Below are 12,310 nucleotides of genomic sequence, written 5' to 3'. Positions count from 1 at the left end.
TTACTAGAAAACTGCTGTTTGTATTTTGTAGTATAAATATATGTTTGTGTACCAGGTTTACCTTAGGAAAGAGACTCTGAAATGCCTCCCAGGATTGTTTCTGGAAAGAAAACATTGTCTTTAGAGATGTTTGCCAAACTCCCTTAATGAAAAGCAGCCCATTTGTTTTCTTTGCTTCGGGGTATGTGCAGAGAGCAGTATAATTGTGCTATTGCAGCTGTATTTTGTAACTCTTGAGTTTTGTGCTTGGTGAAAGATGATTATTAATGTGCTAACAGCTCTATGTATAGTGGTGTAAAAGTATCTGTTACTGTATCCATTGCTTTACTGTTACAGATGATGGGCTGCTGTTTGGTAAAGCCATTAAGGTTTCATTGTCTTGAAATTAACATACATCAAATGAATTCAAATTTATTTCAAGGGCTACTTTTCATGAATAATACCTTTTTCTAATTTCTGTTACCATTTATTTGCCTTAGTTACTTAAATAATATTTAGTTGCATTTTTTAAATTTAAATGCTAGAATACCAAACTTTAAAAAGAGTTTGTATTAACTTAGAAATAATAGTTGCACTGGTAAGAGAGTCAAAAGACAGAAAACTCAGTGCATCTGTTTATTTCTGTGTGAAGTGGAATACTGCTGCCTGAGCTCCTTACGTGGAGTCGCCCTTGGAGTACTCTGTCCAAACAGGTACTACAACACTGTTGCCTTCTGCTGACCTCTGCTGTAGTCTGGTATCCTCTCTTGTTTCTTTACCCATAGACAAGATTGCCTATGATTTTGCATCTCCTAGGATTTTGGGAGGTGTGGTATTTCTGTACTTGATAGGAGGAAATTCTGAGACAGCGTGCTTTTCCTCTTCCCCTTCAGTTTTCCCCCAAATATGTTCAAGTTTTTGTCTCCTCAGTGCTGTTGCACTTTTTCATAAATGTTGTTACATCTTGGAATGCATGCCTGGCTCCTGAAATTGCCCTTAGCTGTGTTGCTTTGATTCTTTCTCTGTTAAGAAGTGCATTAGTTGTCCAAGGCACTTGGGAGGAGCTGTGGGTGAGCTGAGTACAGTGTCAACACTGCTGAGTTAACTGTGGAGGGCAGATTTCGGGTGCAATCCAGACGATCTTGGCTTGACTTGAAAGCAGCCCAGATGCAGGTAAAGGAATTTAGTGAGTGAATAGCAGTCAGAAATGGAGCCTGAGCTGGAACCAGAGTTGTCTCTGCAGTGGAGGAATCCCTTGTCAGCTTGGATACCTAGTCTGAGTCCTGGGAGCAGGTGAAATATCACTGGGTGACTTTTGGTGTTGGAGATGGACACACCAGGCAGATTGTATGATTGTGAACTTGCTCTGCTAATGTGTAAGGTCTTACCCTGATTTTTGTAGTAAAAGAGAGATCTAAGAAGCTAGGAAGATAGGTTTCTAAATATGCAGTGATCCTACTTCAAGTCACAAATGTGGTGTAGCTCACAACAAAATCCATTCTAGCCCACATGAGCAGCCAGAAGAGTGCTGTGAAGTTACACATCTGTGTGCTCTGAGCAGCCAAGTCAGGGCTATGTCCAGATGAAATGTGCTCTCTTTGACCTGAACTCAGTCTGTGTTGTCATAACTCTGTTTAATCACTGAACTTTCTAGATGGTGACGCCTCTTGCCTTTCTTCTAATGTAAGCTAAAACAGTTAAAAGAATATCATGGATTTATTTCTCTGCCAGTTGGCAGTAGTGATCACATTACTGTGGATTCATGTTTAGAAAATCCTTAACTGTGGCTTAACATTGTTTTATTTCATACTCATTCTCTAGCTTATTAAAATCTTTTTGAAAAGATACCTCAGTTTGTAGTGAACCTCAGAATGCAGAGTAGAGGAAAACAATTTCATTATTTGGTATCCAATTTTGAGTCCAAATAAAGTTGTTACGTGGAATTATTGCATCAAAATACAACTTCTGATTATTGACAATTTTTATAATAATCACCATTGAAACCGAAGCTGTATTTCAGAGCTACGTTTATTTTTCTGATACAGGAAATAGTAACTGCCATTATTATCATGCTGTTTCCTTCCCAAGGTACTTGTGAACTCCATTTCTATATGCTGTTTCCGTGGTTTGAACACAGTCCTTTAAATACGGATTTCCTGAAACACTGACAAAGGAAGCTTCTTAAAATATTGGTCCTTAAAGAAGGATGCTTATTTCTCTGGGAGTATTTTTGTGAATATGCAGACTTTATTTCTAATAATTTTCTTTAACTTATATAGCTAGATAGTGGTCAAAGTAATTCTGGTTTTTGTCCAAAACCTTTACAGCCCTTTTGGAGCAAGGTCTGAGGTGCTATACTTGGTGGCAGGCAGAGAACCACAACTGTTTGACCATCACCTCCTAATTCAGTGGACTGTGTGTCCTGTTGTGAAGATGGCCAGGTGGTTCAGGTGCCCAAAGCAGCACAGTCCCCATAATGCAGAGCTGCTTTCTTTCTCTACACTGCACATTTGTACAAGTATAGTCGATATTTGTTCTTGAACTCTAGTCCAGGACTTCTTGGAGTCAACAGAATAATTCCCATCAATTTTAATAGCACAAGAAGTGCAGTATAATCAATACCCAGTACGTATGCAGGTTTATGGGGGGCATCCATACATAGGTTATCTAGCTGAACTGGCTGGTGTCCTTATTCAGCATCCAAGAAGAACTACACTTACATGTGATTCTGGGTAGCAACAGTGTCAAATAAAAAAGTGGCAACCACAGAATAAGGTTCATTTCTTTAAGGCATTTTTTTATTATTGCTGTTTTTGTGACCTTCATCTTTTGACCATGTCCGCAATGACAAATTAATCAGCAAGCAGTTCTATGCAGAATTAGCTTATTGAGAGGGGGAAAAAAAGCATATGCAGCACATGACAAATCTAGAAGTTTAGTTTCTAAATCACTGAAGTGTAAATTCCTTATACAAATACTGAACCAAGCAGAAACTGGAATGCTCCTTCTGGGAACTCCTCTGTCCTGGTTAGCAGGACAGTGGAAACAAGACCTGCAGCATGTCTGGGAATGGTTTTGTTGTGACAGATGGGCTGGACACCATAACTTTTATTCAGTCAGTTAGGCTGTGGTTTTTCATTTTACTTTTCTCATGAAACACATTCATGTTTTGTTCAAATTCCAGATGCAAAACCACTACATTTTTGTGGGTTTTGAGTTTGTATAGAAGGTGACTTTTCTGTTTTATCCTTAGCTTTTCTTTTTTTGGGGGGGAGGCATGAGGATAAGTTGGAGTGAGATGCACTACTATCACTATCAGGGCAACATTAATAAATTTAATTACAAATGGTCAAGACTATTCACGTGTAACATGGTTTGATTTTTCAGAGACTGAGTTGGACTTTAGAAAGAGGAAATTTTTTTCACCTTCACAGCAAAACTGTTTCATAGAGATAGAAATAGTTACATTGCTAATGTCTACTTTACCTAATTACTGTGTTCCTTTATTTAATTTTTTAGACAGAGTTTCTAATTGATACATAAGAGTAACAATTAGTAGTATATTTATCACTTCAGAGTCAGTCTATAATGCTTGTGTTGGCTTGTTCTCTTCTCCAAATTTTGATTTAAAAATTGCTGCCCATGAAACTGCATGTCGTTATCTTGTAGCGCAGCCTTTCAGACTGCAAAGGGACAGTAGGGTTTCATAAATACCACACCTGCCCTTCCTCAACTATCATCCAAAATTTTTTAACCCTTGTTTTCAGATTTAGGATACAAGCAGTATCTTCCCACTACCACTGCAGTTGCCAAGTTTGTGTAAACAATTGTGGAGGGGAAGAAGAGAAAAAATAAGAAAAGAAGAAGTAAATGAGGAACAAACAGATGTAAAGAATTTATTTTTCTCATCTTAAAAAAAAGGAAAAGAAGGAAAAAATAAGCAAATGCCCAAAATAGCAAAGAAACGTGCCATCTGGACTGCTTTGCACATTGTATAGATAGATTTACTTGGAAATATTGAAAATATTTACCTAGAAGTAATCATTTAGAAATATTAGAAACAGAACATGAGTTTAGAAGTTGCCACATGTTATCTTCTTATATAAAAGTGTGTTCACAAACTCAATTTAAATGAGTATATTCTAACACTTTTAATTCTGCCTGAGTCAGGTTCTGTTTTGATATAGTATAAAACCATTCTTGTTTGATTTCTCTTGGTTCTTGAATCAGGTTTGGTCTCAAATGACACACTTTAGCTTCCCTGATTCTAATTGGTTTTCTTCTTTACATTTTTATTATGGTTATGATCTAGAGCTTGCAAGATCCTGTGAATAAACTAACAGAAAAAGCAGAAAAGGAAGACCAGCAGATTGAGAGCACCAATTCAGTGGAAGATCAGCAGAGTCAGTAAGTCACATATCCTGTATATCAAAATAATAACTATTTTTGTCTATAATCTGCTTCCTGGACGTTAAAGTCACCAAAAATAAGTAGAGATACAGACACAGCTAGTCTAATTCTTCTGGTTACCTCAACACAATAATTCCTGAAATGTTGTAATGTGTACATCAAAACTAATAAACTTTATGGTGAAATTAAGAGGTTTTAAAAGGCCCACAAACCCTTATGTGTTTTTCATCTTTTCTGGTCTTCTTTTTATTTTTTTTTTCGGGTTTTGCTTCATTTTTTTTCCTTATTAAAAGAAATTGTAAACAACTGTACATGGGAGAAGATATATGAGCATTGTATTTCTCCTTTCAGCAGCATCTCCTTTCACCTGGAAATAGGATATAGATTACTGATTGCTCCAAGCAGCAATTAGTTTTTGTAATGTATACAGCATCAGTTAGCAATCCAATGAAGCAATAGGTACTTAGTATAAAGTACATCCAAGTGAGCTGATGCTGTCAAGTTTTGAGTTACCTGTAGCTCTGAGCTGAGAGAGACTTATGAATGGGCTGCTGTGGGGAGAGGAGAAGAGGAGAAAGAGAGGCGATCCCTGCCCTACCTGACCGTCAGGATTCGGTTGCCAGGAGATGCAATGTTGATACAATCCTGCTGCCACCTGTTGTTTTGACTATCCCTGCTTAAATGAAGCACCCAGCAAAGGATCAGTTGTCAAAAAGCAGAGAATAGCTTGACTGATTTCTGGATTTTGCTTGGCTATTTTTAATAATGGATTTTTAAGGAGTTCAGGTTTTCAGTCATTTTTCTGGTTCAGATTCAGAACCACTGACCAATACCACTTTATAAATTGGTCAGATTTGGTGCTGTTGATATTAGGATTTGACTTAAGTACCATTTGGTAGGTGGTTAGCTTCACCTACCAAATGGTACTTATCTTCACAGCACCTACTTCCCTGTGTGTCATCTCACATGACAGTAACAGAGTTTAATAAACAGTTCTCTCCTCAGTGTTGAATATGAAGTTCTAGAATGAATGTGTGACTTATGCAAGATGTGTGCATTGGCACCTACCAGGAAATGCATCAGGTGCCTGTGTCATGGTTGTATTTATGTTTATTTATCTTTGTCATTGTCTGGCATAAAAGTGAGGGACAAAATATGTCAGCCTTTTGCTGACTAGAACCATAAACAAACATCTAAGATTTGAGAAGAATTACACAAGACAAAGCTTTTTAAATCCTCACGAATTTTCCATTCACAGTAAACATTCATTATACTAGAATTTGGCCTGAATCTAATTTTCCTCTACCACAGTCCTACCCCCAAGAGCAGGGGAGGTGGCTTTTTCTGTCCTGTCACTAGAGGGTAGGAGGAATGTACCCACACAGTTCTTTTCACCACCACATCAGCCCTGTGGCTGCTTCAGTTCCTACTCCCTGAGTGGCTTTACACAAAGTAATAGCAGATAGCTAGTGGAAAGTGTTGGAAAGTGTGTATTCTTCACTGAAGAGATCACCTTTGTTTAAGAGTTGCACATAAACTGTACCTTTTTTTTTTGTCCTTGTTGAGAGCTTTTTTTATCAACACTGCTGATCTGTTATTTTAGAAATCTGCTGACATGGGACAAAACTGTCCTGACTGTTGATTTTTAATTAGTAGCTGTTAAAAAGAGAAGCACAAAGTGGTTGGTTGCCATTTTTGGGGAGAAGGAGGGGGAGGGGGCTGGGGAGCAGTTGTAGCTCCTTTGTGATAGCTGTGAAAGAATTGCTATCACGAATGCACAATACTTTTCAGTAGAGGCTGAGTCAGACTAGAAATGGAAGCTGATAGGATTTGCTAGTTCAATCTGATTTTCATTTTCAACAGACCTGCCAATGAAACAATGAAAGGTAACAACAGACCAGCGAATGCAAGAGTCCATCTGTTATTACAGTTTATTTGTTAATTATATGAATCTGTGATGATTTGACTAAAAAGAGGAAAACGTATTGTTATTTTAGAACCTTGGAATTATTTTTCCAATTTTTTTCTTATTCTTTCAAATAAAGGTTGATTTCATTAGATGACGAGAGCCATACCAAGGAATCAAACTATTCAGGTATTATATTTCATGTTTTCATCACTCCCTAAGTGCTGTAACACGTGGGGTTTTGTGTTTGGTTTGGTTTATTTCCTGTAACAGCTTCACCCAGCAAATCCCTACAAATGCATAAAACCAAAAGCCAGGTTAATCCCTTGCATGTTACATCCCACTGCATTTCATTCAGTCATTCTCAGACAGGTCAAATGGCTTGTGTTCCAGAGCCTAATTCTTAGATGGGGCATGTACCCTTCAAGAAAGGGATCTGCAGGTTAGTAGGTGAGACAAGGGAAGTGTGCCACTTAGCTCACTAGTTTTTTCCAGTCATTAAACTGTAGTCTCTGAAAAACTTGATGAATTCAGTGGAACTTCTGCCCAAAAGCCAGGCAAGATCATACTCAGCTGCTGCCAATGACTTTATGTGTTATTACCCAGTGACAAAGCCAGGCTCCAACTGGAAGTGCACTGAGAAAGAAAGGAGGGAATAGATACTAGTGGTAAAAAGGGAAATTCTGAGTACATACTAAGAAGCAAGTGCTTGCAGTGAGTGTGGTTAAGTACTGTAAAAAGTGGAGTCTTCATCTATGGGATTCTTCACAATGATCTAACCTTTTCTAAATTAATGGAGAATAATTTTAATATGTTATATTTTATTCTTCATTAAGATACTTATAAGGTACTACATGAAAGTCAAGACTACTCTCAAATCTTTATTTCAGTGGGTTAATGGTATTGATGTCTTGAACTCATCATTTCATCTTTATTTTTGAAGTTTTTGTTTCCACTCCACTTTACAACGTCCCTTTTCAAATATGAAATGCATAGCTGGACAAGAGATTTCTGATATTGTTCTCACCTGTCATGTTTCTAGAAGGTAAAATCACATTGCTGTTTCTGTATCCAAGAAGAACATCCCATTTTACTGCAGTGTCAAGTTGAAAGCTCCTATCTGCATGCATTATTTACCAAGACTCAGTTCCTTTTAGCCATAGCTTTCCAGAATTCATTTGTCCTTTCTACAGCATGGCTTACGTTCCTTAGTCCTGGAGATGTAACTTACAGCTTGGTGGTATTGAATTCTCCCAGCTTTGACTACAGAAACCAAATGAGTGGACTGTCTGACCACCTCTAATAGTCTGTTAGTTGTTTGCACATTTTTTTTCTAGAGTGATTTTGTATTTACTTCCAGATGACTGCTAAAGCCATTGACTAGCAATGGATAAAACAGTAAGCCTTGCAGGTCTAAACTAGAAACACTTCTGCTTTGCAATTATTCCTCCTAACAACATGTTTTTGACATCTGTTAGTTGTCACATTCCTAATCTATTCAATATGTTTGTTATAGATGTTATGCAGTGCTAACTTTTCAGCTGGAAGGCTGTGCAGTGCAAAGTCAAGTTGTTTCCAAACAAATATCTTTACTGAAAAAAGCTCATAGTTTTATCGAAGAATTAAATTAGCTGGTTTTTTTCAGCTAGGTCTGCTTTCCATGAAAGCAACAGAAAATTATTAGAGGAGCATTTATTATGCTCACATTCTTTTGCTGGATGTCATACTGAATGGCATTCCATTAATCTTTTTACTGGGAGTAATGGTGATCTACCAGCTCGTAGTAGCTTGCAGTTATTTAAGTCACTCTGTTTAATTATGGTTCTTTGGGTGTTTTTTTTGTAATAAAGACACAATATTAGGACTTTCCCAGTGTTTTGAAGTTTCAGCATTTTGCAATTAATTAGATCAGATAAATCTTTGACAAGATACTTTAATATATATGGGTACAAAATCTGACTTTTTTTCTTAGCAGATGTTTTCTAGAATCTCAATTGCTTACGTATTGTAAAATATTTCACCATAATGTAATACCTTGTTCTGTCTCTTTCTTCATCTCCCCTAAAAAACTGAAGTGTTTTGAAATATTTCTAACTGGTCTTCTACATTTTTTCCATCTTCATACACCAGCAGGTCTATGCCATTGCTGAGATTTTTTTTCTTCTTGAATTACCCTCTATATTCTAAAGTCATACAGATACAGTGCTTCTAGTGAGGGAGCTACGTTGCTTCTTAGTTTTCCTCACCGACTAGTTTTACTTCATAAGTTCATTTTTTTATCATTTGCTCTGCATTTTCCCTTACTATGCTACAGATGCCTTTAAGATTGGCTCAGTCATGTTTACCACTCAACTAAGGCCAGCTTTGGGCAACAGTTGTACTTTTTTCATTACAGAATTGTGGCCATCCACATCCCACCTGTCATGAACTTCTCTTTCTGAGTTTCTTTTCCCCTCTGCCAGACAGTTTACGGTTGGGATTTTCCTCTTTAGCTTTGTGCATTGTGCTTTTATGAAAGTATCATGTATATTAGTTCATATGTTTTTATCCCTCTGCTGTCTATATGTATATAGAATGTAATCACATGTGCTCATGGGTTCTTAAAGGACTAGCTGATTCTTGTGCCTGGAGCACATTTCTGTCCTAGCAAAGCCTTATGAAGATAATGATACAAACAGCAAGCTATTCTGTTTCCTTTAGTTCTGAACACACCTTGAAGTTTCTCTTGGAAGAGATTGGCACTTCTCTTGAAAGAGTTTGGGATTCAGTTTTTATTTCATAGTAGAGAATTCTGTTTCACTTTTCCAGCCTCTTGTGTGAAGCTTCCAGCAGATGGGCCTTCCAGTTCTGGCAATACTGTGGCCAAACCCTTCCTTTGTCCTTAGAGCTACAGACTTAATTGTCTAGGAGCTAGATTTCCTCAGCAGTTAATAAGGGAGAAAAAGCTATATTCAATAGTAACTCATTCCTTGTGTTTTGCTACATGTCTTAAATGGAATTAATCACCTGAGGGAGGTATCTTTCTCTTCACTGATAAACAGAATCTAGATAATTGTTTTGATTTCCTATGTCATCTAAGAAACTTTCTCAGAATTTAAGCCTTGTTTTGTCACCTCTAGTAGCCTGTAACTCTCAGCTCTACATTTTACTCCTTACTGGTCTTAGTCCATTTATTTCCCTGAAGAGGAGATGCTGTTACTTATATCCTGACTTGGGGTACCTTGGGTGAAGACTCCTTCTCCCTGTTCCCAGTGTTTGTGTCTTGAGGAACAACACATTGTAAGGAAGGCAGTTAAGAGAGTGATAAGGTCCCAGCACTTCTTTGCACTCTGCTGGCCTAAGTACAAGGCTCTAAAATAAATTTCTCTGCTTCTGGAGGACTGATTGTTGCAGTTGCCTTAGTTGGGTGCACTCAGCTTGGAGAGGGTAGTGTAGGAGGCAGGGACTCAAAGGAGGATCTCCTTCATGGTATTATTCAGAAATTTGCCTCACTTTGGAATGCTTGTACCTTGGATCTTTCATTCATTGTGACCAGGCTCATTTTAACCATGACTCATTTAAAACACGAATCCCCACAACCATTGCATGTTGATACTGTAGTGGTGTTGTTTATAAGCACAATCTCCTGCCAAGTGCAATTTGACATATTTATGGATCTCAATTACAGCTGATGATGGCAAGGATGTCATCTCCACGTTACAAGCACATTGTAACCACGAGCAGAACTCAGGTGAACACACTTCAGAAACCTATCTTTACGTGTTTACATACTGATTGTCAGTGTACTGCAGGTCTTCATTTGTGGATTTTAATTTTTCTGTATTTGTTCTTTTTTTTTTAGGTGCTATAGATGAGTTATTAGACCTGCAACCTGGAGAAAATGGTATGGTATGATTGGGCATGTCTGTTTCATTTGTTTCATTTGCTTTTCAATCATAGTAGCCAAGTATACTTTTAATTTTAGATCTTAATTTATTTCACAGTCTGAAAGGCAGAATGAAATTATTCAGCTGCAGTATTTAAATAATGTTAAAGGAAACTCAGCAGAGACACTATTCCTGTTGTTACTATATGAAGTAAACCTTATTGGGGATGAAATGTTTATACCAAGATTAGGTAGACTGGACTATATCCTATTTGCCAACTGAAGTAGATTCCATTGTACACCGTACCTCTCCTATAACATTTCACAAATTTTTCATCTTGGTTTTTTAGTTGTTGTGCTACAACTCTTGGCAATACACTAGTAACCACAAGATTTTGTGTTAAAAGTATACATATCAGAAACAAATAATGTTGTTTTCTTAAAACCATATAAGAACTGGTGACTTCTTTCAGACAGCGAGTTCATTAAATCCACGGTGCTGTCCTTACACTTCTTTGAGATCCCTGGCAGCTCAAGGGGATGTGCTGTTTTACCAGCTAACATATGAAATATCTGGGTTAAAATTTTATAAGTGTTCATAAGAAGTTAGAGTGTTGTCTGTAATATTTCAATTGCTTTTCACTCATATATCTCAGAAAAATGAGTAAAAAAAAACTTCAACAACCAAAACAATTGTGGCAACTCAAAAAGCAAATGAAGCAAAGAAAAAAATCCCTTTGTGTGGTTTAGTCAGTCAGACTGAGAGCATTTGGGGTATTTGAAGCACTGCCTTCATGGTAGGTAAGGACACTTGCAAACACCTTGACTTTGGATTTGCCATGGGCTGTGTCTTGCACTGGGGGGGAAATTATCCATGGGGAGAATCACCCATGAAGGCAGGCACCAGGAAAGTTCCTCAGCTGTCTGCAGAAGCAGCCCTAGTTTGTGAATAGATAAGGCAACAATGACTTCTTTTCTGCAGTTAATAAGATCGGTGCATGTCTGATTCTTCTGGTTTTCTTTTTACTCAGTTCCATTCCTTGTTGGGCCTTCCTAGTGGAGAAACAGATATTTCATGCAATTATTGCTCATACAAGCTTAGCTGTGTCACTTAGAACACTTTTTTCTTTACTTAAACAGTTAAGTTTAAGTAAAGAAAGTTAAATTAATACAAAAACTGCTGTGGGGTGTCTGCACTGGCTAAGGTTGGCTATGGCACTGTTACAATATCAGCCATTTGCCCTAATTTTACACATTAACTAGCTTTAGGCTAATGAATATTGTACTATTTCAAGTGGAGCACTATAGGTAGAGGTACTCTTTCATGTGTGTTTCAGAAGGAAGTCTTTATCATGTGTTGCCAATCATGTAGTGTTGTAAATATTTTTAGTTTCTCTTCCCTTTTTTGTTTAACAGCAACAAAACGAGGTAAGTTTACAAAGGAATTGTGAGCATTGCTACAGGCTTGTTCAAACAGAACCGAAAGAATATAGTCACATTGTTCTTTCAGTGTTTTAATGGAAGGTTTGGATTTTTTTCATGGGCATTTATAAGGTTGGGGCAGCATGTGCAAACAGAGAAAAGGATTTTGACTGAAAATGGCCAGTGAAAACAGAAACAGGAAAAGAAGTAATAGAAGATTTACGGGTAAAGTGAGAAAGTCCCTATCATTCTAGTAATCTAGCTGAGATACCACATGAGTAATATCTCGGTAAGCAAGGCTGGTTTCTAGATAACCTTTATTGCAAACAAGAGTAAAACCTACTGCTGCTGCTTACTCAGAGCAGCCTGAGCCTGAACACACCCTATCCTGCCCTGCCACGGCTGCACAGTCCCCACAGGAAGATCAGGAAGATTGCTGAGCCACAAAGTGTGTCACTCCTCAGATTTCTGGTGGCTGTACACCCTGCAGCAAAACCTGGCTGCTCTTCACATGTAAAGCTTTATGTTGTGCTTGCTGCTAAAGTCAAGATGGGGCTCCTGCAGTGGTTCCCCAAATGGAGCAGAGCTTGGCTCTGAGCTGTGCTGCTGCATTTGTTCCGTTCAGGGCACTTGTGGTTACCTGTGGTGTTGGTGCTGTGTCACAGCAGGTCTGCTACAAATGCTGCTCCCTTTGCATCTCCCCCTGCAAGTTCATGGAGGGGCTTCCT

General features: G+C 37.9%; 1 protein-coding gene across 4 annotated transcripts in view; it reads left to right on the top strand.

Annotated features, from left to right (window-relative positions):
- The window catches only part of ICA1 (islet cell autoantigen 1), a 65,532-nt gene that overhangs the window by 43,729 nt on the left and 9,493 nt on the right, over positions 1-12,310 (top strand). For all 4 annotated transcript variants that reach the window (XM_030229314.2, XM_050971362.1, XM_050971360.1 and 1 more), the window contains 3 exons: positions 4,292-4,386; positions 6,435-6,484; positions 10,137-10,178. In XM_030229314.2, the coding sequence (XP_030085174.1) occupies positions 4,292-4,386; positions 6,435-6,484; positions 10,137-10,178 (187 nt within the window). The remainder of the gene's footprint in view (positions 1-4,291; positions 4,387-6,434; positions 6,485-10,136; positions 10,179-12,310) is intronic.

The sequence above is a fragment of the Serinus canaria genome, chromosome 2, assembly GCF_022539315.1.
Source record: "Serinus canaria isolate serCan28SL12 chromosome 2, serCan2020, whole genome shotgun sequence".
Lineage (NCBI taxonomy): Eukaryota > Metazoa > Chordata > Aves > Passeriformes > Fringillidae > Serinus > Serinus canaria.
This window is presented reverse-complemented; position numbering and strand designations above follow the sequence as displayed.